This window comes from Lepidochelys kempii, chromosome 14 (assembly GCF_965140265.1).
Source record: "Lepidochelys kempii isolate rLepKem1 chromosome 14, rLepKem1.hap2, whole genome shotgun sequence".
Taxonomy (NCBI): Eukaryota; Metazoa; Chordata; order Testudines; family Cheloniidae; genus Lepidochelys; species Lepidochelys kempii.
In genome coordinates this window covers 30,301,984-30,329,679 of record NC_133269.1, presented here as the reverse complement: position 1 = coordinate 30,329,679, position 27,696 = coordinate 30,301,984, and the positions used below count along the sequence as shown (strand labels likewise).

The 27,696-nt window shown below is 47.7% G+C and overlaps 1 protein-coding gene across 14 annotated transcripts; it reads right to left on the bottom strand.

The window, feature by feature from the left end:
• Positions 1 to 701: 701 nt before the first annotated feature.
• LOC140898238 (uncharacterized) lies at positions 702 to 25,033 on the bottom strand. Of its 14 annotated transcripts, XM_073311804.1 has the most exons (5): positions 24,835 to 25,033; positions 23,743 to 23,866; positions 20,749 to 21,602; positions 20,143 to 20,201; positions 14,345 to 14,368 (listed from the first exon to the last, which is right to left on the bottom strand). In XM_073311804.1, the coding sequence occupies exons 3-4, from the start codon at positions 21,569 to 21,571 to the stop codon at positions 20,155 to 20,157; spliced, it is 870 nt and encodes a 289-aa protein (XP_073167905.1). In that variant the 5' UTR covers positions 21,572 to 21,602; positions 23,743 to 23,866; positions 24,835 to 25,033; the 3' UTR covers positions 14,345 to 14,368; positions 20,143 to 20,154. The 14 variants fall into 14 exon arrangements, 13 of the variants coding, with proteins under 13 accessions (XP_073167899.1, XP_073167901.1, XP_073167902.1 ...); XM_073311794.1 differs by lacking the exon at positions 14,345 to 14,368 and adding an exon at positions 22,521 to 23,345 and having other exon boundaries at positions 18,285 to 21,602; XM_073311803.1 differs by lacking the exon at positions 14,345 to 14,368 and having other exon boundaries at positions 18,285 to 20,201.
• Between the last annotated feature and the right edge of the window lie 2,663 nt (positions 25,034 to 27,696).

The window sequence follows — 27,696 nt, the reverse complement described above, 5'->3', positions numbered from 1 at the left end:
TGCTGTCCCCCACAGTCATTTGCCCCACAAGTGTTCTCCTGAGTCTCCACCTTCCCCTGCCTCCACCATCTCCATCCCTGCTCCCTCAGTCCCTCTTTGTCTCATAATGACATGGTGGACAGCTGCTTTTCCTGCAGGTGGCCGGCTTCCACCCCACTGGGAACAATGGAAGCCACTGGCCCTCTTGCTAGCTAAACATCCATAACCCCTGCAAGGGCTGGGGAAGTGGCAATCATCTTGATGAGGGCAGCCAGTGGCTTCTGTTCTACTGAGAACAATGGGGAGGTGGTGAGTGGTCTGAAAGCGGGCAGTACTCTGTGAGTTTGTTCTTAGTTATCCTCAGACAATGAGGTTTAAAAAGACAAAGACGTGATATTGTGAGTCACCATAACTTCACAATTCTTCAGACAATCCCCCACACCCTGGAGCCAGATTGGAGCCAATGCCCCTAGAGGGGAAAGCCCCTATGTCCCACTCCCCCACCCAGACAGTTCCTCCACCCTGGGACTCAATTGGAGCCAGTGCCCCTTACAGCGGGAAGTCCCCGTGTCCCATTCCCCTGCCCAGGGCCAACCTGTTTCCCCACCCTGGGACTGGATTGGAGCCAGTGTCCCTTAGAGGGTGAAGTCCTCGTGTCCCATTCCCCAATCTCCTTTGCCATCTCCTGAAGAAATAAGGAAGCTTAAAAGAGAACAACCCAGTGTGATTAAATGCCAAGGTAGAAGAGTTTATTTGCACTCAGCATGAATCATTCACACCATGTAAAGTCAGCCCGTGGGCAGCCAACAGAAAGGAACATAAACAGTGAGGGGGGAATTAGGAGGGAGAAGAGGCAATCTGGGAAGTCAAAGACATAAAGACACTTAACTGGAAATTCTTCACTAACCGCAGAAGTAGGAAGGTTGCACAAGTCAGTGGGCCCATTAGACCTCGGCCCCTCAAATCTTTTTACCCCTCTTAACAGATTGTCTTGTGTCCTGTTTCCTACCCTGGTCCCCATTGCCCAGGCCCCACCTCCTCTCCCATTGCCTGACACCATTCCCATTTTCTCTCCCTTCATGTACAGGGGCAGCTAGTCTGGCTCCTCCTCCTTATTCCGAGCTACTTTTCAAGGCTGTCAGGCTCGCCATGAAGCGCCAAAAACAACTGGAGTAGCCGCTGGCAGGCCAGAGGGAGAGACAGGCATGGGAGCAGCCAGCTGTCTGGACCAAAGGCCAGAGTCCCTTGAGCCACACTTTGGGAATGGCTGTTCCATCACCTGGGTGAAACAGAAGCTATCTCGGCGGGCAAGGACATTGCCAGGAAGCTATGGGGTTTCTTTGCCTCAGGCTCCATCCCAGAGAGTGTTGTGGAGAAACCTACCCCAGGCTCTCTGTGCAGGTAGCAAAGATAAGGCACTGTCAGAGACTGAGGTGTCAAAAGAGGAGGTTCTGGAACAAACATCGTTTACACTACACTAGCTCTGCCTCCCAAACTCCTGAGGATGCAGCTGAGCCAAAATATTTAAATATAATTTAAAACCATTCAAGTTACCTACTATAAAGGAGGAGCTGAAGACTGTTGTATTAAAAGAGATGCTAGGGAAGAGTCAGAGATTACAGACCAGCTTCCATACCAGCTACATGGATTGAAACGGGCACTAAAATAATCTGAACCTAAATGAGGATGATATGAAGGGATCTAACCAAAGGAACCTACTGGGATTCTCTAGAGTACCTCAGCAGAACAGTGGATGAAGAAGATCCAGGTGACATCCTTTATTCCAACTTCCAGAAAGCCATTGGCAAAGCTCCTCCAAGAAGCCATGAAGGGAACCAAGACATCGTGGGGTGAGTGGTGAAGCGTTGTCATTGATTGTATACTGGGAAGGGAAAGGGCACAAAGAGCAGAGCTCAGTGGTCAGTTTTCCAGCCCAGAAGATTGGCAGTGGGAAAGAGCTGCTGAGTGAGTCGTGGGAAGCAGTGTGGGCTGAGGAATGGAGCACTGGCCTAGGAGCCACCAAATGAAGGGTCTGCTTCTGACCTGCTCTGTGAGCTTGGACAAGTCGTTTCCCCTCCCATGTCTATTTGGATAATAAGCTCTATATACAGACAAGAATATTCAGAGTAAATACTAAACATCTCCAAACAGGTTTTGGAGGGGTATGAAGCCTCAGGCTTTGGAACTTAACGAGTCAGGGTTAAGAGAAAAGTTTTCCTGGAGATAGATAAGCCTATAACTCTGCTCACTGCAGAGCTTCTTCACTTTCCTCTGAAGCATCTGGGCTGGCCACTGTTGGAGGCTAGACTAGATGGACCATGATCTAATCCAGTCTGGCAATTCCTATATCCTCATGTTCTTTGGGGCAGGGACTGTCTCTCACTATGTGTCAGCGCCCAGAACAAAGGGGCCTAATCTTGGCTGGGGTCTCAAGGCGCTGATCTAATACCAATAACATATAATACGGAATAGAGTTATATTATGAAGGTCTATCAGCTACATTCATACATGCAGAAAGAGAGATGTTTAATGGATCTGACCCAAGTTAACCATTTGGAAGGAGGTTAATTAGCATCCCTAATGAATGGGTAACAAACACCTCTTGTGGATTTGCTCACAAAGAACTATGAGGCTGGGGACAGGAGCTGTCTGTCATGCAAACAAACCACAAGAAATTCGCAAGAAATCGCCTTTGTGAGGGGTATCAATGGCTGAGGATCACTAACCCAGGCATATCAAAAGAACTGAAACACTGACAAGGATCTTGAAACACAGATCACAGAGGAAAAGACCCTCTTTAAAGGGGGTTAAAGGAGATGGATGGCGGATAGCTGGGCTCTGACAAACAGAATGTCAGCCCTCATCTATACAGGAAAGATTTTTTTGGTATAGGCTAGTGTGAATTTAAACCAGCGTATATATCTCACCATGTGGACAGCTACTCCAGTTAAAGCAGCTTTTTTCTGGTATAGCTTATGTCGCTTGGGACAGGGTTTAAAATAAGCTGAAAAAAGTCACTCCTATACTGCAATAAAACTGTCCACATGGGGATTTAACTGGTATAATAGTAAAACGTTTATAACTGGTAAAACTTTCCTGTTTAGAGAAATTTCCTGATGTCTAGAAATTTAACATATTTTCCTTTTAGTCTTCTGTAACTAAGCTGAGAGTACATCATCTAGTGTAGTTTACAAGCAGTTTACATCTAGATATGTCATGCAATTCATTTCTTTGAGTTTACTAGAATAGTTTCTCTATTTTGAATATATCTGGTTTGTTTTTAAGGAGACGATAGGAGTAAGACTAAGTAAGGACGAGACTCTAGGTAATTTCACTCTGGACAACCCAAGAGAGCAAAAGCATTCTATTCCCAGTCCTGCCACTGGCCAGGTGGGTGACCTCAGGCAAGTCCCTTACCCCTCTCTGGGTCTCTGGCCAGGTCTACACTATAATCTTACAATGGGTATAACTACGTCACTCAGGGGTGTGAAAAATCTCATGGAGGTGGATTAAATATGCCAAGGAGAGAAGTTCTCCCGTCGGCATAATAGAGTCTTCACTGAAACTGCTGCAGTGCAACTGTGCCGCTGCAGCATTTTAAGTGTAGACCTGCCCTCTGTTCCCCTCCCCTATTTGTCTGTCTTGTCCATTTAGCCTGTGAGCTCTTTGGGGGAGGCACTGTCTCTCAACATGTGCATGTGCAGCTCCCGCTCAATGCGGCCCTGATCTCAGTTAGGGACTCTAGGCTGGACTGTAATGCAAATAAAAAGTTGAGAATGCTATTGGCTGCCTAGAGCTCACCCCCAACTCAGGACAAAGGATAGGACAAAGGGGACTCTGAAGAGGAGTGGTGTGTCAGAACAAGGCACAGAGAGATGCTGACACAGCAAAGAGGAGATAGGTAGGGCGCCCTGTGGTTTAATGTATTTATTACTGATCTAAGGAACAGGGTGAGCAGCGAGGTGACAACATTTGCAGATGACACAAAATTATTTTAGTTTAGTCACATATAAAGGAGGCTGAGTGCAGAGGGATCTAGCAAAGCTGAGGCAATGTGATGGCAGAGTGAATGCAGTGCAGACAAGTGTGAGGTAATGCATCAGACAACAGCATGCCTTCATATTTTTTAATGAAGATTCAATTTATCTAGGAAGTGCTTAGATACTATGGTGATGGGTGCTATCAAAACCGTACTATAGATAGATACGAGATTTTTTTATAACTCTCCATTCACTTGATTAGGGAGAGCTGCTTAAAAATTAATGGCACTACATGGCCTATGAAAAGGAACAAGATGAACTACTCATACACAATGCTAGTAACATCTCAGGAAAAAGGCCTACAAGGCTTGGTGGACAACTGAATGAAAAGCTCTGCACAATGTGCAGCAGTGGCTAACAAAGAAACACACACACACAAGACATATAAACAGTTGGATAGAAAATAATACTGAGAATATTCTAATGCCACTATATAAATCAATGGTGTGTGTAGTTCTGGTCACCCCATCTCAGAGAGGACATAGGAGAAACGGAAGGTATTCAGAGATGGGTGACAAGAATAATTACAGGCCCAGAAGAGACTTTTGTATGACGAGAGAATGAAAAGATTGGAACCGTGTCAGAGACGAGATTAATGAGAAGACATAGTAGAGGTGTATAAAACAATGAATGGGATAGAGAAGGTGCTCCTATTTGCCCTCTCTCTCCATACAAGAAAAAGGGTACAGTCAATGAAACTGAGACAGAAAATGTAAAACTGATAGACATGCTATTCTACACAATGCATAAATAACCTGTGGAAATCTCTGCCACAAGGTGTATGGAGGCAAACAGTAGCATTGACATTAGACACTGATGTGAAGGACAGAAATACCGTCCCTAGTTACAATGGCTAGGAGGAACATTTATAAGGGGTGCTTATGTAAAGAGCAGAAGCGATCCATCCATTTCCTGGATAGATGGGACAGCTTTTCCCCATGAGTAGGCTACTGGAAAACTTTTCATTAGGGGAGTTTCACACCTCCCTTTGAGGGAGGTGGTAATAGCCACTTTTGGAGACAGGTGATGGCAGTAGAAGGACAATTGCTCTGATCCTATGGATGAGACACCATTCTGGAGTGCTGTGTCAGTTCCAGTGTCCACACTTTAAAAAGGCTGTTGCAAAACTGCAGAGGATTCAGAGAAGGGCTACACAGAATGATTTGTAACATGCCTTACAGTGAAAGGAAACTTACGGAGCTCTAGCTATTGAAGGGTAGGTTAAGAGGGGATCTAATCACAGCCTGTAGGTACCTACATGAGGATCATATTGCTGATACCAGAGGGCTCATTACTCTAGCAAAGTTCCAGTGGCTGGGAGCTGAAGTCAGCAGTGTTCAAACTGAAAATAAGAGGTAAGATTTTATGGGATTGTAGTGAACCCTGGGAACAGATCCCAAAGGCTGTGGTGGATTCTCCATAACTTGGAGCATTTAAACTGATTTTGGATTCCTCCTTCTAAAACACACTTTCTCACTCAACCACAAGTTACTGGGCTGGATGCAGGAATCACTGGGTGAGATTCTCAGGCATGTGATGTGCAGGAAGTCAGACTAGATGATCTAATGGTCCCTTCTATTCTGAACATCTATGCAATCTCTGTGGCCGTTCCTAATCTCCAGAAGACAAATCCCCACCATGCAGACAGCTCCCCACAGCGGAGCCCACACTGATCCCTGCATGATCCTCAAACCTCGAGCTGTTCAGAATGTCTGGGTGGGGAAGGTCAATAGCGGGTTCTCGCCCTTGTGGATTTTCTCGTGTCTCTTGTGGTGGGAGCTGTGGCTGAAGCCCTTCCCACAGAAGGTGCAGATGTAGGGCTTCTCGCCCGTGTGGATGCGCTGGTGCTGGGTCAGGGTGGACTTGTCCGTGAAGCTTTTCCCACAGTCAGAGCATGTGTAGGGCTTCTCCCCGGTGTGGATGCGCTGGTGCCGGAAGAGGTTGGAGCTGACACTGAAGCTCTTCCCGCAGTCAGTACATTTGAAGGGCTTCTCGCCCGTGTGGATCCTCATGTGCTTGATGAGATCGGCATTCTGGCTGAAGCTCTGCCAGCACTCGGTGCACGTGTTCAGCACCTCCACCTTCCTCCTGGCCTTGGCCTTCCCCACGGCACCCTCACGCTGCTGCGGTGACGAGCACTTGCCTGGCCTCTTGCCCATCAGGTGCCGCAGGTGCTTCTTCTTGTGGGAGCTGCGGCTGAAGCTCTTCCCGCAGTCAATACACTTGTAGGGCTTCTCACCTGTGTGGACACGCTGGTGCTGGGTTAGGTTGGACTTGTCGCTGAAGCTCTTCCCGCAGTCAGGGCAGGCATAGGGCTTCTCACCCGTGTGGATGCGCTGGTGCCTGCTGAGGCTGGAGCTGACGCCGAAGCATTTCCCACAGTCAGGGCATTTATAGGGCTTCTCATCCGTGTGGGTTCTACGGTGGTTGATGAGGCTGGAGTTCTGGGTAAAGCTTTTCCCACACTCGATGCAGATGTTGGGGCTCTCCTCTGTCTGGGTTCCCTGGTGCACCACAAAGTCCTTTCGCTTCTTAATTCCTTGGATGAGTTTCACTGGTCTCTTCTTCATGGGCTCTGGCTCCTCTGGCCTGCACTGGCTCTCACAGGGTTTGTCCTGCTCAGGGCTCTGGCTCACATTCCTCTTGGATTTCCTGGGCGACATCTTCGGTGTATTGGCTTCCCTGGATAACGATTCAGCTCCTTACATTCAGTTGTACCCCATTGCAAGCTGCAAAATCAAAACAACTCTTCAATTAATTTCCTTCAGAATGTATTAGTATTTATGGGGCATCCATCAGAAATACCCACTCAGAATATTAAATTCTTAGTCACTTTATTATGGTGCAAAGCCATCACCTAGCACCAAGACTAAACCAACTGAGACATTTTTAACACCCCAGCAATAGATTCTCTGAACCAAACACTAGAAAAGAGCATAATCCAAGGAGCCGCTTTGGGAGATCCCAATGACTTTGTCCCCAGGGCAGCGGATCCCCCCAGCAGCGCGGGGACCAGGTAGAGGCAGAACTGGCTTTTCCTCTCCCTGCTCCTCACCCTGTCCCAGGAAAGTCAATCTGCCCCGGGGTGCTGCAGGGAATGGGGCTGGGCAGGGCTGGGAGCCTGGAACCTCCCTCCCCACTGACTGCTCCTGCTGCCCCTGCCAGCTTCTGCCCCTGTCTCCCTCCTGCCCCCTCGGGCTGGGAGACTCGGTCCTCGGCCGGGTCCTGGGGCGGTCGCTCTCCCGGCTCCTGCAGGCGCTCAGGCGGGCAGAGCCGGGGGGGGGGCAGAGCCGGGGGGCGGGGGTCAGGGAGGGCAGCAGCTCCGGGACTCGCAGACCCCCGCCCCCCCGGGAGCAGAGCTGGGGCGAGGAGGGGCCGTTGGTGCGGAGTCACTTTCCTGCCCGGCCCCGGCCCTTCCCCCGGGTCTCTCCCCTCACCTGCAGGCTCCGGCTCCGGGGCTGGTGTCGGCAGAGCCCGGGGCTGGTTCCAGCCCCCGGAGAAAGTCCCCCGACTGGGCCCGGAGGGGCGCTGGGGAAGGGCTCTCCCCGCACACACCCCGCTGGGCAGCGGCAGCAGCGGCGGCTCAGCCCCGGCTCACAATGGAGGCGGTGGCAGAATCTGACCCAGGAAGCTCAACCCCGATGTGCGGAACAGACAGGCAGACAGCAGCAGCCTCCCTCCCTTAGCAACAACCAGGGCCCTCTAGCGACAACACTGACTGAAAACACGTTCCCTGCCCCCACACCCAGCACAGAAATGTGTCACAATGGGGATTCGGCCAGAATCCTTCTCTCTCTCCTGAGCAGAGAGAAACCTCCAGAGGTAAAGGAGCAGAGACAGAGCCACAGAGAAACCTGCCCCTGCTGCCAGCCAGGTATTCTGAGAACCCCCTGGGGCCTTTATTTCAGGGATGCCTCAGAAAATTCCTGACTGGAGTTCCTGGACTCTCCTCCTTCCTGTCCCCACCACATGTGTTCATCACAGGTGGATGCGTGCCATGCCAAGCCATCTCTTTGCCTGTCTCTTCCACCCAAGTCAATTGTGCCAAGAACTCTGGCCTGATGATCTGGGATGGGTCCCTCCCACCTGCTCTCTGTGCCATGGAAGGGGGGGTGGAGGCAAGGCACACTGGTTCATGTTAGAGTGGCTGCTCGTGCACACCCAGAATACCAGACATTCTGGTACCTCCAAGAATGGCGTGGACCTGCCCCTGCTGGCATGACCTTGGACACATGGTGGATGTGAAATCACACCTCATGTGCCCCCTTGCTCCTCCTGTGTGACCTTGCATGCGAGGTCACACCCAGCAGGGGCGGAGTGACATGCGCTTCACAATGGTGTCCCCTGTTCCACACTGGAAAAAAAACACATCTGGTTTTGTCTGAGTATTGAATGGGACACAAACCCTAGAAAAGCAGGACTGTCGCTTGTGGCCTGCCTATCTGGGCATATACCTTTCTGCCACCAATCCCTCCCCACTGGAGAATTGGATTGATCTAGAGGCCAGGGTGTCTGACTGGATGTGGAGGTATACAGGGCTGCTCTGGTGCCTTTCCCTTCAGAGGAGGGTGCTGGTGATCAACCTGTTGGTCTAGTTCATACTCTGGCACTGGTTCAACATCCTGAGCCCCTCCCCGGGCACCCTGGCTAGCCTCCAGATGATCCTGAAGTTTTTCTGGCCAGGGCTGCACTGGGTCTCTGTGGGTGTCCTGATCCTCCCCCGGGTGCGGGCAGACAGGGCCTGGTTTGCATCCACAGCCAGGTCCATGCCATCCACCTTCAGGATCTGTAGAGACTCCATTTACAGCGTGCTGGCACATGCCTTACTCTGCCGCCTCTGAGGGTCCCACACAACTCTTTTATCTCCATCCAAGAGGTCTCTCAAGAGAGCTCTGTAAGCGCCGGTCTTTTACCAGGACTGCCTCAGAACCAGGAAGCTAGTTTCAGAGACCAGGTTGTAAGTGCTGCTGAGTGGGAGAACCTCTGCACAGAACCCCTGCTGCACAATCCACACCTCACTGTGAAGTGGTGGAGTCCCCGCTGGTGCACTGGATGATGGTTCTGGCTGGTGCCACCAGACTCAGAGACCTGCACTACGATCATAGAATTATAGAATATTAGGGTTGGAAAAGACCTCAGGAGGTCATCTAGTCTAATCCCCTGCTCAAAGCAGGACCAATACCAACTAAATCATCCCGGCCAGGGCTTTGTCAAGCCAGGCCTTAAAAACTTCTAAGGATGGGAGATTCCACCACCTCCCTAGGTAACCTATTCCAGTGCTTTACCACCTCCTAGTGAAACAGTGTTTCCTAATATCCAACTTAGACCTCCCCACTGCAACTTGAGACCACTGCTTCTTGTTCTGTCATCTGCCACCACTGAGAACAGCCTAGCTCCATCCTCCTTGCAACCCCCCTTCAAGTAGTTGAAGGCTGCTATCAAATCCCCCCTCACTCTTCTGCAGACTAAATAATCCCAGTTCCCTAGGCCTCTCCTCATAAGTCATGTGCCCCAGCCCTCTAATCATTTTCGTAACCCTTCACTGGACTCTCTCCAATTTGTCCACATCCTTTCTGTAGGGGGAGGACCAAAACTGGATGCAATACTCCAAGTGTGGCCTCACCAGTGCCGAATAGAGGGGAATAATTACTTCCCTCGATCTGCTGGCAATGCTCCTACTAATACAGCCCAATATGCCGTTGGCCTTCTTGGCAACCAGGGCACACCGCTGACTCATATCCAGCTTCTCATCCACTGTAATCCCCAGGTCCTTTTCTGCAGAACTGCCACTTAGCCAGTCAGTCCCTAGCCTGTAACAGTGCATGGGATTCTTCCTTCCTAAGTGCAGGACTCTGCTCTTGTCCTTGTTGAACCTCATCAGATTTCTTTTGGCCCAATCCTCCAATTTGTCTAGGTCACTCTGGACCCTATTCCTACCCTCCAGTGTATCTACCTCTCCCCGCAGCTTACTGTCATCTGCGAACTTGCTGAGGGTGCAATTCATCCCATCATCCAGATAATTAATAACGATGTTGAACAAAACCAGCCCCAGGACCGACCCCTGGGGCACTCCGCTTGATACCAGCTGCCAACTAGACATCGAGCCATTGATGATTACCCGTTGAGCCCGACAATCTAGCCAGCTTTCTATCCACCTTATAGTCCATTCATCCTATCCGTACTTCTTTAACTTGCTGGCAAGAATACCATGGGAGACCGTATCAAAAGTTTTGCTAAAGTCAAGATATATCACATCCACCATTTTCCTCATATCCACAAAGCCAGTTATCCCATCATAGAAGGCAATCAGGTTGGTTAGGCATGATTTGCCCTTGGTGAATCCATGTTGACTGTTCCTGATCACCTTCCTCTCCTCCAAGTGCTTCAAAATGGATTCCTTGAGGATCTGCTCCATGATTTTGCTGGGGACTGAAGTGAGGCTGACTGCTCTGTAGTTCCTTGGGTTCTCTTTCTTCTCTTTTTTAAATATGGGCACCATATTTGCCTTTTTCCTATTGTCCGGGACATCCCCCGATTGCCACAATTTTTCAGAGATAATGGCCAATGGCTCTGCAATCACGTTAGCCAACTCCCTCAGCACCCTTGGATGCATTAGATCTGGATCCATGGACTTGTGCATGTCCAGCTTTTCTAAATAGTCCTTAACCTGTTCTTTCACCACTCAGGGCTTCTCACCTCCTCCCCATACTGTGTTGCCCAGTGCAGCAGCAAAGGGAGATGGACCCGACAGCATTCAGCCAGTGTATGGGGCTGCCCACCCTGTGTCCCTGTCATGTGCTCTAGGAAGTGAGGGCAGCCTTGCCTCGTGCTTCTCTGGCTTTTCTTGAGCAGGTCCTGTGGGAGAGTGCCTCCTGTCCATCTCTCACCCCTGGCCCTCTGGAACTCGTCATTGGGCTCCGACAGCCTCACTGGCTGCTCCCAACATGCCACCTGAGTCAGCTGCATGACATTCAGCCAATCCGTGTCCGAACCGCACCCAGAAAATACCAGTACATGCTCATGCGTCACATCCTCCACTTCCTCACAAGCCTGTCCCACCCCAACACCACATGGTGGAACCTGCTGCCACTTGAGGAGGGGGAGGAATGCCAGCCTCTACTCTCCTATGGTTCTACAGCCTGCCAGGGATATTAATTGGCAGCCCCTCCATGGAGCCATAAGCATAGGCATGTACCTGGCATGGTTCATGAACTCACGTAATTCCTGTCCCTTCTGCAGAGACGGAGACCCTGGTGCACATCTATATAAGATGCATCAAGGTGCTTTTCCTCTTCCAGAAACTCTTACTGAGGTTCTGACTGCACTTCCCTGCGCATCCTAATTCATGCACACCCCATCTGCAGGCCCACAAAGTCATGAGATCTTGTCAACCTCCTTCTGGCACTGGCCAAGACAGCCATCCATCACTTCAGGAGGAGGACGCTGGACAAGGGGTTCTCTGAGGCCTATTTCCACTCCCTCATCTGATCATGCCACGGGGCAGAGTTCCTCTGGGTGCTGTCCACTCACTCCTTAGACACCTTTGAAGCAGTGGGTGCTGTCAGGGATTCTCTGCACAGTGTCCCTCTTTGGATCCCTCATTTCCAACCTTTAATCTTCACTCCTGTCCCTGTTTTTTCATTTGTTGTCCCCAGAATTCACTTGTGGCCTGGGTCCAATGACTGGGCCTAGATCTGTCTGCCCCAGCATTCTTAGTACCTGTTGTGCCAAGGAGATGCAGGCCAATGCCAATAAGGCTACCGCAATTGACAACTGGATGCTGGCAGGGGTTGTTTTGTGTAAATAAATAATCACAGAAATAGCCACTTTCTTCTAACACTGAATTGTAAGTGTTGGAATGATGGAAGCAGAATTAACCCTGGAGCTGCTCTGCATCTATCTGTCTCACTGCAGAGCTTCTGCCCAGAGCCCTTCCCAGCCCCCTCCTGCTGCAGTCCATGACCCACAAATGGCCTTGGTGGGTGGGGACGGACATTGCTTGTGAGATCTTCGGATCTGACCTGCTACAAGTCCAGCTCTTAGCCAGAAATTCTGGCATTGTTTGCTCTCTGGTCTGTCTCCAACTCTGTGGGGGTGGCAGACTTGCAGCTTGGGATAGCTCTATGGGGCTACACAGTGTAGGAATGTGGGGGAAGCGGGAAAAGAGCAGATGAGGAACCTATTTAGCAGGAGCTGTCCTGAGACTTGCAAAGAGGTACTGAGTAGGGGGATTCACACAGGGTGATTAGGGAGAATTGATCATGGAGGGCACTGATTAATTATTGCAAGGGGGTAGGAGAGTTAATTGCTGTCAGGGAGTTGAATGATTTTAGGGAAGCAGCAGAGAATTGATCTTTAGAAGGGGAAATTGATAATGTCTGAGCAGGGGAATATAGAGTAGGTATCTCAGAAAAGAGCTACAAGAACAATTCAATCTTGGGAAAACCTGCCTTGCAGTGAGAGACGAAGGTAAGGCCTGGTCTACACATAAAATGTAGGGCAACATAGCTATGTCCCTCAGAGGTGTGAAATATTCACACCCGTGAGCAGCTGCTTAGCTTTGCCAACCTAACTACAGGTGTAGACTCAGCTAGGTTGATGGAAGATGCTACTGTCAATCTAGCTACGATCACTCAGGGAGGTGGTTGTTCTACAGCGAAGAAAAAAATCCTTCCCTAGCCTGCATCTGCACTACAGAGTAATGCTGGCATAGCTAAGGCACTGTAGCTATGCTGTTATTGTCCATGTAGTGTAGACAAGGCCTTAAAGAGCTCAATCTATTTAGCACCGTGTTGCCACCTGTGGTAATTTTGCCACCATTCACAACAGTAAATGCTTTTTAATGTTCTGTGTGATTGCAGACACTTTACTGGTGTCAAACATGTGTGTTTGCCTGAACCATCTATCTACAGTACATATATGATCCTCTTTCCCTTAGGGCCTTACCCTCCTTAATGTACATAGCCACAAAGCACCCCTAGGAGGTAGGACAGTGCTATTATCCACATCCTTCCAAGAAGGGATTAAGTGACTGGCCCCAGGTAATACAGGAGACCTGTGGCAGAACAGGAAATTGAACCCAGGTCTCCCATAGCCTAGTGCCCTAACCACTGGGCCATTCTTCCATTAGGCCTCCCCCCTGGGGCTTAGGTAAGACTGCTCTCCTTCAAAGTGGCTGCCCTTTCCCTGCAGACTCAGCATGTGGGACTGAGGCTGTTCCCAGTAAAACGCCTGCCACCTCCCCAGATTTTCAGTTAGATTGAGCCCAGGCTGTCTTCAGGAAGGATGTCCATTGCTTTATGGTTAGGGGAGTGGACAGGACTATGTGAGGAGACAGGGAAATTTGGGAAACAGGACAGATGCTGAGGGGTCACCAGGGAATGTGGAGTGAATCAGGGGAGGCAGAGAAAAAAATGTCAGTGTGTGTGTGTGTGTGTGTGGGGGGGGGAGCAGGGAGATATTGTAACGGAAAAGGGAGGGAAATTGTGGATGACAGATTAATGCAGGGGTGGGCTGGAGAGCACAGAGGGAGAATATGAGTGGGGGAGGAGACTGGGTAGAGTTTGGAGGGAGACAGAACAGTGACAGGGAGGAGATGGAGGAGTAGGAGGACAGCTCCCAGAGCACAGGAGTAAGGGAAGTCCTTCTGAGCAGCCAGTGGGGAGGTTACCTCTCCCCATATGTATTTCAGGTTGAATTTTGCACGCAAATTTCTCATGTCTTGAGGGACATAGCTTTACCCTGAAGGCAAATGAAAATAGAAATAAATGAATTAAATAAATCCAATTAAAAATCTGATGATTTTTAAGCCAATCTTGTGGTTTGGGGATCTGACTCATGACTTTTGAATGCTTGGGCACTACTGTTAGCTTATCTGAGAGAAGGCTGAGAAGTTACTTGATCACAGTATGGAAATACCTACATGCGGAGGAGATCTCTGATTGCAGAAGGATCTTTGATCTGGCAAAGAAAGGCAGAATGAGATCCAAAGTTAGAAGCTGATGCTAGGTGAAAATCAGTCTGGAAATAAGAGGCAGTTTTTTAGCAGTGCGGGTAATTAACCACAGGAACTTACCTAGAGACGTGATGGATTTTCCAGGACATGGAGGGGCGCATCCTTTACTGATATAAAGCATCATAGCTCCAGACAATTTACACCAACGGAGGATCTAACCAGCAGCCTTTAAATCAGGACTGGCAGGCTTTTTAAAAAAGATTTGCTCTGGTTCAACCACAAGTTATTGAGCTGGATGGAGGAATCACTGGGTGAGGCTCTCTGGCCTGTGCTAGGAAGGATGTAAGTCTAGATGATCAGAGTTGTTTCTTCTGGCTTTAAAATCTGCATGTATCTGGGGGTTGTTGAGGTTTATGGATTAAGCAGGAGTTAGTGCAGCTCAAAACTGGGACAAAAACTTCAGAGATGGAATCCTGTTCCTTATGGCGTCAATTACACAACTTCAGTTGTCTCCCAAAGGGCCATGTGTCTATCCAGCTACTTTCTTACACTCTAAGGCTTTAGCTCAGGGGTGGCCAACCTGTGGCTCCAGAGCCACATGTGGCTCTTCAGAAGTTTATATGCGGCTCCTTGTACAGGCACCGACTCTGGGGCTGGAGCTACAGGCGCCAACTTTCCAATGTGCTGGAGAGTGCTCACTGCTCAACCCCTGGCTCTGCCACAGGCCCTGCCCCCTTCCCACTCCCTCCCCTGAGCCTGCCATGCCCTCATTCCTCTGCCCTCTCCCCCCCCCCCAGCCTCCTGCACTCTAAAAACAGCTGATCAGGAGGTGTGAGGAGGGATGGGGAGGCACTGATCTGCGGGGCTTCTGGTGGGTAGGAGGTGCTGGGAGCGGGGCGTGGGGAGCTGCTGATGTATTACGGTGGCTGTTTGGCAATGTATATTGGTAAATTCTGGCTCCTTCTCAGGCTCAGGTTGGCCACCCCTGCTTTAGCTCATGAGTTATTGCACATGATGAAAACCTATCTGAAAGTTAAATCCGCTGGGGAAGAACAGCAGCGTTTCTCAGCTAAAGCTGGAAGTGTTTGCAGGGTTTCAGCCAGAGTGTTCTCAGCTTACTCACAAAGTTGTTGGGTCAGTCCAGCTTTCCCCAGCACACACAAACAAGCACAGACAGATGAGAAGGCAGGAGAGAGAAATACAAGAACTGATATTCCATTTCTGCTCCAGTGGAAGGTGTGTGGTACAGAGCTACCAACTTTTGTGCAGATCCATGTATGATGTTTTAGGCAAATTATTTAATGAGCTAATTTGCATATTTATAAATTACTACTCCTGAGTGGCAAAGTATTGTGTATAGCCCATTATTTTTGTTACCTCAGTTCCGTCTCTTTGTTCCTCTTATCCACCTGCTACATGCTAAGCCAGGGTAGCCAACCTGAGCCTGAGGAGCCAGAATTTACCAATGTACATTGCCAAAGAGCCACAGTAATATGTCAGCAGCCCCCATCAGCTTCCTCCCCCCTGCTCCCAGTGTCTCCTGCCCACCAGCAGCCCCAGCAATCAGCATCTCCCCCTCCCTCCCTGCACTTCCCAATCAGCTGTTTCGTGGCGTGCAGGAGGCTCTGGGGGGGGAGGAGAGGGAGTGAGGGCATGGCAGGCTCAGGGGACGGGGTTGGAAGGGGGCATGGCCTGTGGCAGAGCCAGGGGTTGAGCAGTGAGCACCCCAAGGCACATTGGAAAGTTGGCGCCCGTAGCTCCAGCCTCGGAGTCGGTGCCTGTACAAGGAGCCACATATTAACTTCTGAAGAGCCGCATGTGGCTCCGGAGCTACAGGTTGACCACCCCTGTGCTAAGCTCTTTGGGACAGGGACTGTCACTAGCTTTATGTTTGTACCCCACCCAGCACAGTGGAAATCGGACCTGGATGCAGCTTCTAGGCTCTATCGCAATCTAAATGTTAAATAAATAATGTAACTGTAAACTTATGAGAGAGGTTTGAAAGAGAACTGGATAAATTCATGGAGGTTAAGTCCATTAATGGCTGCTAGCCAGGATGGGTAAGGAATGGTGTCCCTAGCCTCTGTTTGTCAGCGGGTAGAGATGGATGGCAGGAGAGGTCACTAGATCATTACCTGTTAGGTTCACTCCCTCTGGGGCACTTGGCATTGGCTGCTGTTGGCAGACAGGATACTGGGCTGGATGGGCCTTTGGTCTGACCCAATCTGGCTGTTCTTATGTTCACCCTGCCCCTTGTGCAGGTGCATTATAATACATTCTGTCACTGCAAGATCACAGACTGTGTTTTCCCTCAGGAGGATTTGGGCTGAGGCCATGCAGACCCACACCCTGGATTTCTTCTTGAGCTAACGGAGCAATTGGTAGCAGAAGCAGGCTGCTAGGCACCTACGTCCCAAGTTTAGGCTCCCCTGTGATCCACAAACCCCACTCCACTGCCTGCAAGCACCCCAACTTACCCCATCTAAGTTTTCAGGGTAAAAGTTCCCTAGGTGCCTATGTTTCTGCCTCTGAGCATGCACACTGTTGCCTGCCTCTAGGCATCCAGACACATATCTCCACCTAAGGCCCAGAACAATCCATGAACTGGAGAAGACAGGTGGGTGAACCCCTATCTTGCCTGTAGGGCCAGGTCTGGTAGGTGTGCTCAGAGGCCACCTACCAGACCGGGAACCATTCAAAATGTGGACATCCAGCTTAACTCAGTGGTTAGAGTACTCAGCCGAGATGTGGGAGACCCAGGTTCACTTACCCCCTCTGTCTGTGGGGGAGAAATAATTTGAACAAGGGTCTCCCAGGTAATAACCATGGCCCTGGCACTAACATGTGGTGCAGCAGCATAAAACGATGTCCTGAAGAGAGGGACAGACAAGAAGAGGGTAGCTCAAGTGGGGAGGAGGCTCAGGATCTACCAGTAAAAAGGCAGAGAAGGCACCAAAAAGAGGATGTGTTGGGTAAAAATGTGATTTGCTGGAAAGGGGAAAGCTGGCCCTTGAAGGGCTGTGTGCAAGGAGCCTGGTGGTGAGGGGCACAGTGCATATGATTGGTGAGGTTGACCACTGGGACACTGACAGAGGGAATATACTTTGGTGCCAAGGTGTGGATCGCTGGGTGAGAAGCTGACATTCATTAGAAAGAGGTGCAGTCATCAAAGGAGCAACACACGCTGCAGAGAGGCAAAGGTGGGACAGCTGGGTAAAGCTGGACTTTGCAGCCAGAGACAGGAGGAACTAATTCCCTCCTGGGGTCACACAGCATGTTGTTGAAAAACTTCTTTTATTGTGAATGGTGATTTACAGTTTAATATTTTCCTAAGTGAGTATTTGATGTTACTTTCTATTTGATTGTTTTGCCTTTATAAAGTTTAAAATGTAAGGTTATCTCCATGGTGTTGTTTTGCCTCCACCTTTTCTCACAGTAGGCGTAGCCTAGCCAAGCTCTGGGTCACAGTATTTACCCCTCAGGAGAGCACTAACCACTGAGCTCTGGGATATTCTGGTGTGGGGCTCCCTCAATTTCTCCTGTTCCACTGTGTATAAATAATTAAAGAGTCATGGGGCCATAGCAAGAGAGAGAGAATGACTCTGTAGCCTGGTGTTTTTGAGGTGGGTGACCGAGGATCAAGTACCCTTGCTCCTTTGTGAATCCACGCTTTACCCTCTAGGAGGTGATCCATATAGAGAGAGATGCAACATACACTTTGCCACTGGATTATACAACTATTTGTGATACAACAGTGGCATGTTGAGAATCAGGGCTCCTGGATTTGGCAGAGAAGTGTGTTCAGAACTGGGGTTAGAGACAGGGTAGCCAGGTACATAGATATGGCATATATATTCTGAAAGACATCACTGGTAAAGATATGAAACTGGGATCTGGCATTGTAGGGATCTTGGATCTATTTCCAGCTAGAGACCTAGCTTAGTCAATCAGGTTGTGAACTACAGAAATAATAATATTACTCTGCAACAGAAATGAGCATAGAATGTAGTCACCTGGCTCACAAGTGCACCTTCTCCTAGGCCAAGTGGTGTTTTATGCGCAAGTCCCACTAACACATATCATGCATGAGATTTTATTTGAGATGCAGGAAGACCTGCCAGGGCTGCAAATGCATGAGATGGCAGGTTGGGGCAACTTGTCCACTTCAGGCCAAACTCTAAAGACAGAGAGTCATAAAACACCCCATGTTTGGGACTAACCTGCACAGCTTCTGCAAAGGAAAAATCATGTCTCCCTGATCTAGAGGAATTCTTTGATCATTCATTAACAAAAACTAATATACAAACTGGTTCTCATTTATCTAATTTATTTAGACTTTCAAAAAAACCTTTTGACAAAGTCCCTCAGCAGAGGCTCTTAAGGCAGCCAAGTAGTCACAGGATGAACGAGAAATGTACTGTTATGGATTGGACACTGGCTAAGAGGCAGAAAACAAAAAGGATAAATAATCAGTTTTTCAATATGGTAAGAGGTTAACAGTGAGGTGCCTTCACAGTCCTGTATTAGGACTAGTTAGGGTGACCAGATAGCAAATGTGAAAAATCAGGACAAGGGAGTGGTAATGGGGGAGTGAGGGAGTAAATAGAATCCTACATAAGACAAAGCCCATAATAATCAGGATAGTCCTGATAAAATGAGGACATCTGGTCACAGTTTGACTTTTATATTTGGGGGGCAGCTCCAGTCAGGCCAATGGGGCTGTGCTTGGGAGGGCAAATTCCACACTTGCCCAAGGCTTGCAGTTTTGGGGGCAACACCCCCTCTGCCCCATCCAAACTTTGCCCATGCCTAGGGCCAGTGTTTAATATGAGAACTGAGGTGGCAAAATTTGCATTACTTTGTGTATAAAGAAGTAACTTCAGAGGGGACCTAACAATGTTAGATGAACTAGACAACATGACAGCAGATGGAATTCAGCGCAGGTAAGTGCAACACAATGCACTTTGAGCCAGATCATGCCATCAGTTTAAAATCAGATTTCATTTTCCTGGTAAGTGTTTAAATAGTATGGTGATGGGTTCTATGAAAAAACCCTATGATTGACAGAGGTCAGCTGAGATTTTTCAAAACCATCTAAATGGATTTGGACACCCAGCTCTGGAAATTGGGGGTAAAATTTTCAAAAGTGCCTAAGGGCTAGATTTTTAAAATTATTTAGGCACCTAAAGGGATTTTCACAATTGCCTACATGCCTAACACCCATTGATTTGAGCGGGTATTTCAATGAGAGTTAGGCACTTAGGCACTTTTGAAAATCCCACTAGACATCTATCTGCATCTCTAAGTACCTAAATACCTTTGAAAATCTGGCCTTAAGTGATATAGCAGAACAACTTTTCTTGACTTTTAGTGGGAATTAGGGTCCTAAGTGCTTAAGTCAACTTTGAAAATGAGACTTAAGTGTTGCAATGCTGAGCAGAACAATGCCTAAATACCATTACAAATCACTTAGGAGCTTTTGAAAATTACACCCTGGGCATCCAAACTCCTTAGGCTGCTTTGAAAGTCTCTACCAATATAGATATATATTTAATCTCCCTATTCAAAGAGAGAGTTTTGCTTGGAAATTGCTGGCACCATGTGGCCCATTAAAAGGGACAATATCATCTACTCATACACACAGCTAGGATCTAAATTAAGTGCAACAACTAAGGAAAGAGATGCTGGAGTCATACTAGACATTAGTGAAAACCTCTCCACAATGCGCAATAGTGGATAAAAAATAAAAGTATGGATAAACATTTGGATAGAAAATAATACTGAATATTCTAATGCCACTATATAAATTGATGGGACACCCAAACCAGGAATACTGCATTCAGATCTGGTCATCCCATTTCAAAAAGGATATAGCAGAATTAGAGGGGGTTCAGAGACAGGGAACAACAATTGTTAGTGGGCAGGAGAGACTTCTGTATGAGAAGGGGATGAAAAGACTGGAACTATTTAGTCTAGTGAGATGATGAAAAAGAGGGCACATGATTTAGGTGTATAAACAGCAGAGAGAAAGTACCAGTAAATCGGGTTCCCCACTAGCCCTCTCTCATAGTACAAGAAAAAGGAGATGCCCAGTGAAATAATGGGTACTAATTTAAAACTGACAAGAAATACTATTTACACAATACATGGCTAGCATGTTGAACTCACCGTCACAAGATGTTATGGAGAACAAGAGTAGGATTCCAAAAAAAGGGAATTAGACACATCTATGGGAATGATAAAAAATATAATCAACAGTTACCATGGCTAAGATAAAGTTTTCTAAGGGATCTTTATATTGAGGATATAAGCCAGCCAATTAACAGCCTGGGAACAGGTAGCCACTTTCCCCCCATGGACAGGTTATTGCAAAATTGTCCCTTATGGGAGTTTCACACCTTCCTTTGAGGTATGTGGTTAATAGCAACTTTTGGAAATGGGACTGGAGTGGTTTGACTGCCGGTCTGATGACATGTAGCAGTTCCTACTCTCCAGGTCACACTCTCCAGGGTGCTCACTTTCTCTCTCTGTGTATGTCACCCCAATCCGCCTTCTGGCTCTTTAGTATGCACCCCATTCTTTAGAACGTTTGAGTGGGGTAGGGCCACAATGGCAGGAAGGACACCGAGTTCCTTCCCTTGTGGATTTTCTCATGTCTTTTGTGGTGGGAGCTGTGACTAAAGCTTTTCCCGCAGTAAGTGCATATGTAGGGTTTCTCTCCCGTGTGGATCCGGTGATGCTGGGTCAGGGTAGATTTGTCAGTGAAGCTTTTACCGCAGTCAGTGCATGTGTAGGGCTTCTCTCCCGTGTGGATCCTCTGGTGCCTGATCAGGTTTGAGCTGACATTGAATCTTTTTCCACAGTCGGGACACTCGTAGGGTTTCTCTCCTGTGTGGATCCTCATGTGTTTGACCAGGTCCGAGTTCTGGCTGAAGCTTTGCCAGCATTCAGCGCAAGTGTTGGGGATCTCGATTGTTGAGGTTCTCTTCTTTGACGCTTTGGTTTCTTTGACCTTCCCAACAGTAGTGCTTTCCCGGTGGGTGCATTTACCCTGCCTCTTCCCTGGAGGACTCCTCAGATGCCTCTTGTGGTGGGAGCTACGGCTGAAGCTCTTCCCACAGTCGATGCATTTATAGGGCTTCTCACCCGTGTGGACGCGCTGGTGCTGGGTCAGGGTCGACTTGTCCGTGAAGTTTTTCCCACAGTCAGGGCAGTTATAGGGTTTCTCTCCCGTGTGGGTTCTCTGGTGTCGGATAAGGTTTGAGCTGACACTGAAGCTCTTCCCGCAGTCAATGCATTTATAGGGTTTCTCCCCCGTGTGGATTCGCCGATGGTTAATAAGGTCTGAGCTCTGAAGGAAGCTTTTCCCGCACTCAATGCAGATGTTGGGCCTCTCCCCCATGAATGTTCTCCGGCGGACGATGGTACCTTTGCGTTTCCTCACACCTCGCCCACTGTGAGCAGATTTACTTTCCTCTGGAGTGTTTTGCTGCTGTGCTTCTGATTCGCCTGGGCTCCTAGGGGTTTTTTCCTGCTCAGGGCTCTCAGAAACATTGCCTTTGGATCTTGTCAGAGACATCTTGTATGGTTCCTCCATCTCAGACTGTTCTCCTTCTTGTCACTCACAGCTGGGATAGAGAAAGAATCCAGAGATGAGTCATTCCCTGTGCTGTGGGGGAAAGGGAACCTCAGAAGGGGAACAGAAAATCAACACCTGTTGACAGAATATCTTCGAATTTACCACAATAAAAAACCCTCACCTTTCATGAGCCCTAAATTCATGACAACATCATGGACCTAGCAAAGCCACTACACTGTCCCTCTTCCAATACTCTCCTTTGCCATCATGCCTATAAACATCTCAGTAACGATGAGCTATGACCACTCTTTATCACACTGATTACAATTGCATAACTGTTCCTTTGTGCATCCCATCAGTTTGTTGCATTTGCGAATTGTACTTTAGATTGTATAAGCTCTTAGGAACAGCAACTGTCTTTGTACAAAGCTCAGGACAACAGAACTGGACTCTAGGCTCTCCCGCAGGACAAATAATAATGCTACAAGGAGTGGGTGCTCAGCACCCCTGAAAATCAGTCCTTCTATTTACAGAGGGGAACATTTTAAGCACTGAAATAAATTATCTAGGGAGGTTGAGGAATCTCCATCACTGGAGGTTTTTAAGAACAGGTTAGACAAATACCTGTCAGGGATGATGTAGATAATACTTAGTCCTGCCTCAGTGCAGGGGACTGGACTAGATGACCTCTCAAGGTCCCTCCCGTCCCACATTTCTACGATTCTATGATTTTCCAGAGGGCCTAACTCCAACTTTCAAAAGCATCTAAGGGACAGATTTTCAAAGGTATTTGGGAGCCTAAAGATGCCAATAGATGCTTTTGAAAAGTTCACTGGATGCATAAACAGGTTAGATGCATAACTCCCATTGAAAGGCTCCTAAATGCCTACGGTGCTTTTGAAAATTGTATCCTTTCTTTAGGAATTAAAAATAAACTGATACAATAATCACCAAGATGCACCCATACCTTACTGAGTCATCCCCAGAACTCATTACAGTTCCACTTGTCCCTTCTGTCCCCCATTGCTTCTGCCATGACCCTCATTTGTGTTAGGTCTGAACACTGGACCCAATCCTGCATGCAGTTAAGATGGCAAAAACATTAACTTATAGGATTGTTGTTATTATTCTCATGAGCAATTATTCACACACAAAAAAGTTTGCAAGATTGGGCAAATGGGTTGTCTTGGATAATGATAGCCCTGTTGGTAACAGAATGGAATGAATACAGGACCCACTGAGTAAAAAATTAAAAGATGGTAATATAATGCCAATCAACATGGTTTTATGGAAAACAGCTCTTGTCAAACAAACCTGATATTTTTGAGGAGATTACAAGTTGGGTGATAAAGGAAGTCATTATAAAGTCATTGCTGGTAAAGTATGACTCAAAAATTATTAGAGTAGTAAAAATGATAAGGATAGGTCAGTATTGTAGAGCAAATGGGAGCTTTTGGTAAGATGAGCTTATCAGAAATACATTTGTCTTAATACAGTCAAAGGTAAGGTTATACATCTAAGAACAAATGTAGGTCATGCTTACAGAATGAGGGACTGTACCCTGGAAGGGAGTAACTCTGAAAAGGACTTTGGGGTCATGGTGGAACCCAGCTAAACATGAGCTCCCAGTGTGATGCTGTGGCTAAGAGATCCAATATGATCCTTGGACGTATGAGCAGGGGAATATAGAGTAGGGAGGTGGTATATTGTCTGTATAAAACATTGGTGAAACCATTAGAGGAATTCTGTATCTGATTCTGGTATCCACACTTTTTAAAAGGATATTGGGAACCTGGAGAATTCAGAGAAGAATGATTTGAGGCCTGGAAAACCTGACTTCAGAAACTCAATTTAACACATCCAAAAGAAGGTTAAGCAGCAATGTGATCACTGTCTTTAAGTATCTATAAACAAAGACATTTTTGATAGAGTAAGAATCTTTCAGTTAGCAAATAAAGACAGAACAAGATCCAATGGCTAGAAGCTGGAGCTAGACAAACTCAGGGGAAAAGGTGGAAACTTTTAAAACTGAGGATAATTAAGCATTGGAACAGCTCATTGGATGGATGTGGTGAATTCTCTATCACTTGGAGTCTTTCAACTAAGATTAGATGTCTCACTCTCCTGCTCCAAGCTCAGCCACAAGTTATTGGGCTTGATGCAGGAAACACTAGGTGAAATTCTCTGACCTGTGAGTTGAAAGATCAGCCTAGATGATCAAAATGGTCCCTTCCGGCCGTAGAATATATGAATTGGCTGTGGACTATATACATATACTTCTTTCTGCAAGGCGCCCAGGCCACTTTTGTGTGCCTGAAAAGAACAATAATCATCATCATAAAAAGCAGAATCAAAGGAGCAGCCTTGGGGGATACTCCTTGGCATTATCAGGAGCTGGCTTTCCCTCTGTCTGCTCCTTGCCCTGTTCCCAGGAAAATGAATCTGCCCAGGGATGCTGCAGGAAAGGGATCTAAGCAGGTCTGGGAGCTGGGAACCTCCCCACCTCCTGCTGCCTTTGGTAGGCTGTCTCTACTGCCAGAAGAGGGGTTTTGTTTTAGTTTTTTACAAGATAACAAATGACAGCCAATTCTTGGTAAAATGCCAGCGGAGACAGGGTGCAGCCAGATTTTTACCGCATGGGGAGGTCAACACTATACCCCCCTCGCCACACCTGGGTTTGTTCTTGAGCAGCTACATCATGGTAAAAATTCAAGTAATTTCTCCACTAAGATTTTACAGCAGGAAAACAAAAGGGTGTTAGCTATCTCCTGCTGTAAAAAACACCCCCTTTGTTGGCAGCAAAGACAGCCTCAGACTTTCTATCCTTTCTTCAGTTCTCTGTAAGATTTTCAAGAGCTCAGCCCTCAGCAACTCCCACGATTTTCCATCGGAAGGGGGCACTCGCCATTGTTCTCCATGGGGGGCATTCTTCATTGTTCTCTGTGGGGAGGTGTTGGGAGCTGAGCACTTTTGAAAATCTTGCCCTGCATGGGAGTATTGATCCCTCCCGAAATTTTGTTCTCTCTCTCCTGCTCCCTCTCCACTCCCCTCTGCCCGGGAGACTCGGTCCCTGGCCGGCCCGGGCCATTCGCTCTCCCGGCGCTGGCTCGGCTCCTGCAGGCGCTCAGGGGGGCAGAGCCGGGGGGGGTCAGGGAGGGCAGCAGCTCCGGGACTCGCAGACCCCCGCCCCCCCGGGAGCAGAGCTGGGGCGAGGAGGGGCCGCTGGTGCAGAGTCACTTTCCTGCCCGGCCCCAGCCCTTTCCCCGGGTCTCTCCCCTCACCTGCAGGCTCCGGCTCAGGGGCTGGTGTCGGCAGAGCCCGGGGCTGCCCCAGGGGCTGGTTCCAGCCCCCGGAGAAAGTCCCCCCGTCTGGGCCGCGAGGGGCGCTAGGGAAGGGCTCTCCCCGCACAGACCCCGCCGGGCAGCGGCAGCTGATCAGCGCGGGCTCCTGGCTCACAATGGAGGCGGCAGCAGCAGAGTCTGACCCAGGAAGTTCAACCCCAGTATCCTTAGCAGACAGACATAGAGCAGCCTCCCCTCCAAGCAACAGCCAGAGCCCTCTTGTGGTAGAATCTGAGGAAAGCTCCTCCCCGTGCTCTCCCAGAAAGGGATCCAGAAAGAATCCTTCTCTGCTTCCTGAACAATGAGAAATCCGTCCAGATCGAATGAATCAGAGATAGAGAGAGCCCTAGAGCAGTAGCTCTCAGCCTTTCCAGGCGACTGTACCCTTTCAGTCGTCTGATTTGTCTTGCGTACCCCGAGGTTTCAAAATACGGTAAGGTGACCACCACATTTTGTAAACCAAATCCAGGGACACACAGAGGTGGGAGCACAGCAAAGAAGCCAAGACTGAAAATGTAAGTTGCAGAGCATAGGGAGGCAAATTTATTTAGCAGCTTATATTTTAACGGTTGAACATATACACTACAAATACAAAACAAATATGCATGTAATCCGTGTGGATGTGATGTCACACTAAAGAAGCGCATTCAAACACTGGTTACAAACAATACAAAAACATTGTTCATCAACATCAGTTTTCTGTACCCACTGTCCAGATGGCCTATTTAAAGAATCTCTTTCTTTGCACCACTGCCAATGTCATTTATTTTTGACAGGCTTATCAATGAATGCTGTGTTATCTCTGTTTTGCAAGAAAACCAGCATGACAACTTATTGCTTCTGCTAGTGGAATCCACCTAGAGATTAACCTCCAGGTTAAAGTGAAGTTTGTTTTGACAATAACTTGAGAATGGCTTTCACAGTTTCAACCTTGTCTCTGGATTTTTCTCCTGTCCACAGGTCATTCATAACACAAAATACCATTTCAACTGAAGCATTACTGCCAGGCAGGCACCGGATCAGTTCTGCCAGTTTTTTTATATTTGCATGTGGTACTGAGGATTCCCTATGATGCTTGATTACTTCATCCCATCTGCCACACACTGTGATCACTGTAGTTGTGTCATTGCATTCACATAGTTTCCCTGTCACAAACTCATTTAACAGAGTCACTTCATCAAACATCAGAGGGGTAGCCGTGTTAGTCTGTATCCACAAAAACAACTAGGAGTCCGGTGGCACCTTAAAGACTAACAGATTTATCTGGGCATAAGCTTTCGTGGGTAAAAGACCCAACTTCTTCAGATGCATTTATCAAAAGTGGGTTTTTTTTACCCACGAAAGCTTATGCCCAAATAAATCTGTTAGTCTTAAAGGTGCCACCGGACTCCTCATTGTTTTCATCAAACAGTTCATCCTTGTTAATTGTCACATTGGGGTATTTCTTCTGCAGTAACTCGACTGCTTTTTCAATCTTGGATCTTAAAGGAGCTTTCTTTAAAAGCAGACACTTCAAATCTCTCAAATCATCTGTATGCTTTTGTCAAGGTTCCTTCCCCACTCTGAACTTTAGGGTACAGATTGTTATACCAATAAAATAAAAACTAGCAGGATCTTATTAAAGGGAAAAAGGCAAAATACCACATTTATTGTGAATACAGAAAGAATCATAGTAAGCAGTTAGTTATAGTTATAACATTCCATTCAATCTCATATTTATTCACACATTCATTCATACAAACACACACACACAGGTTCTGCAAGGTTGTTATCATAGTTACCAGCCTTAGAGTTGCTCATGCCAAGCCACTGGCCAGGTGGCCTGGACATGAGGAGGGAGCAGGGCCTTGTCAGATGCTCATCTGATGCTCCTGGAAGTTGGTTTGCAGAATCAGACCTCAAAGTTCTCACTTTTTAGAGTCTATTTTTATAGGAATTTCTTCCTATGCCAGTCTATGGGAATTGCTTCATCATGCTGTTGCTGAATCAATCAGCAGATAGCACATTCCTGACGGCTCCAAGATGTTATCTTGTTCTTTGGTTCTCCCATTCTTGAGGCTGTTGGGTGGATTCCAGTCTGCCCTCCGGGGGCGGGGGGGGTCCTCTGGTTATTTCCACTTGACGCCTTCTTCAGCCGATGGACACTGGATTCTTAGGCTGGCACCTCCCTGATCATTCAGTTATTATCCACACCAAGCATCCATCCACATACATCCTCTATCTCTATTTTAATCACAATTGTTAATACAACAAAAGGGTGGGGAGTCTCTGGGTGCTGTTTCTGTTGTTAGAGTATTGCTTTGAGTCTCTCTCTCTGTGAATTGCTTTGAGAATAGACTCTGTCTTAGAATGTACTAACACAGTTAGCAGCTTGCAAGTTTCACACATAGAGGGAGAGAAACAGTACCAAAAACCAAGAGACCTCTTAATTAGTAATACCCTGGAATTTAAACTCTGGGGAATCAAACTCATTTGTGATTTTAATACAGAACTTCTTTAATATGATCCAACATAATCCCCCTTTTGCAGACATCAGCTACAGGACAGCCTGATACAAAAACAAGTACATGCCAATGTAGACTTGGTCCAAATTGGTCTGGGTAACCTAAAAGGCCGATGGAATCTTTAGTAATGGCTTAATACTACCACATGGCTTATCCATAAGAAAAAAAAAATATTAGAAATAGGAAACTACACAGCCATAGCTATGGGATGCACTGAAATGCAGATACTTGCACTAGCTACTTTGGAACACAAAATGTTCTGGGTCATATTGGGAAATACTAAGGGTTTGATGCATTT

What these genes read in the sequence shown, in the direction of transcription:
- LOC140898238 (XM_073311794.1), bottom strand. Translation starts at nt 21,571, where the DNA reads ATGGAGGAACCATACAAGATGTCTCTGACAAGATCCAAAGGCAATGTT.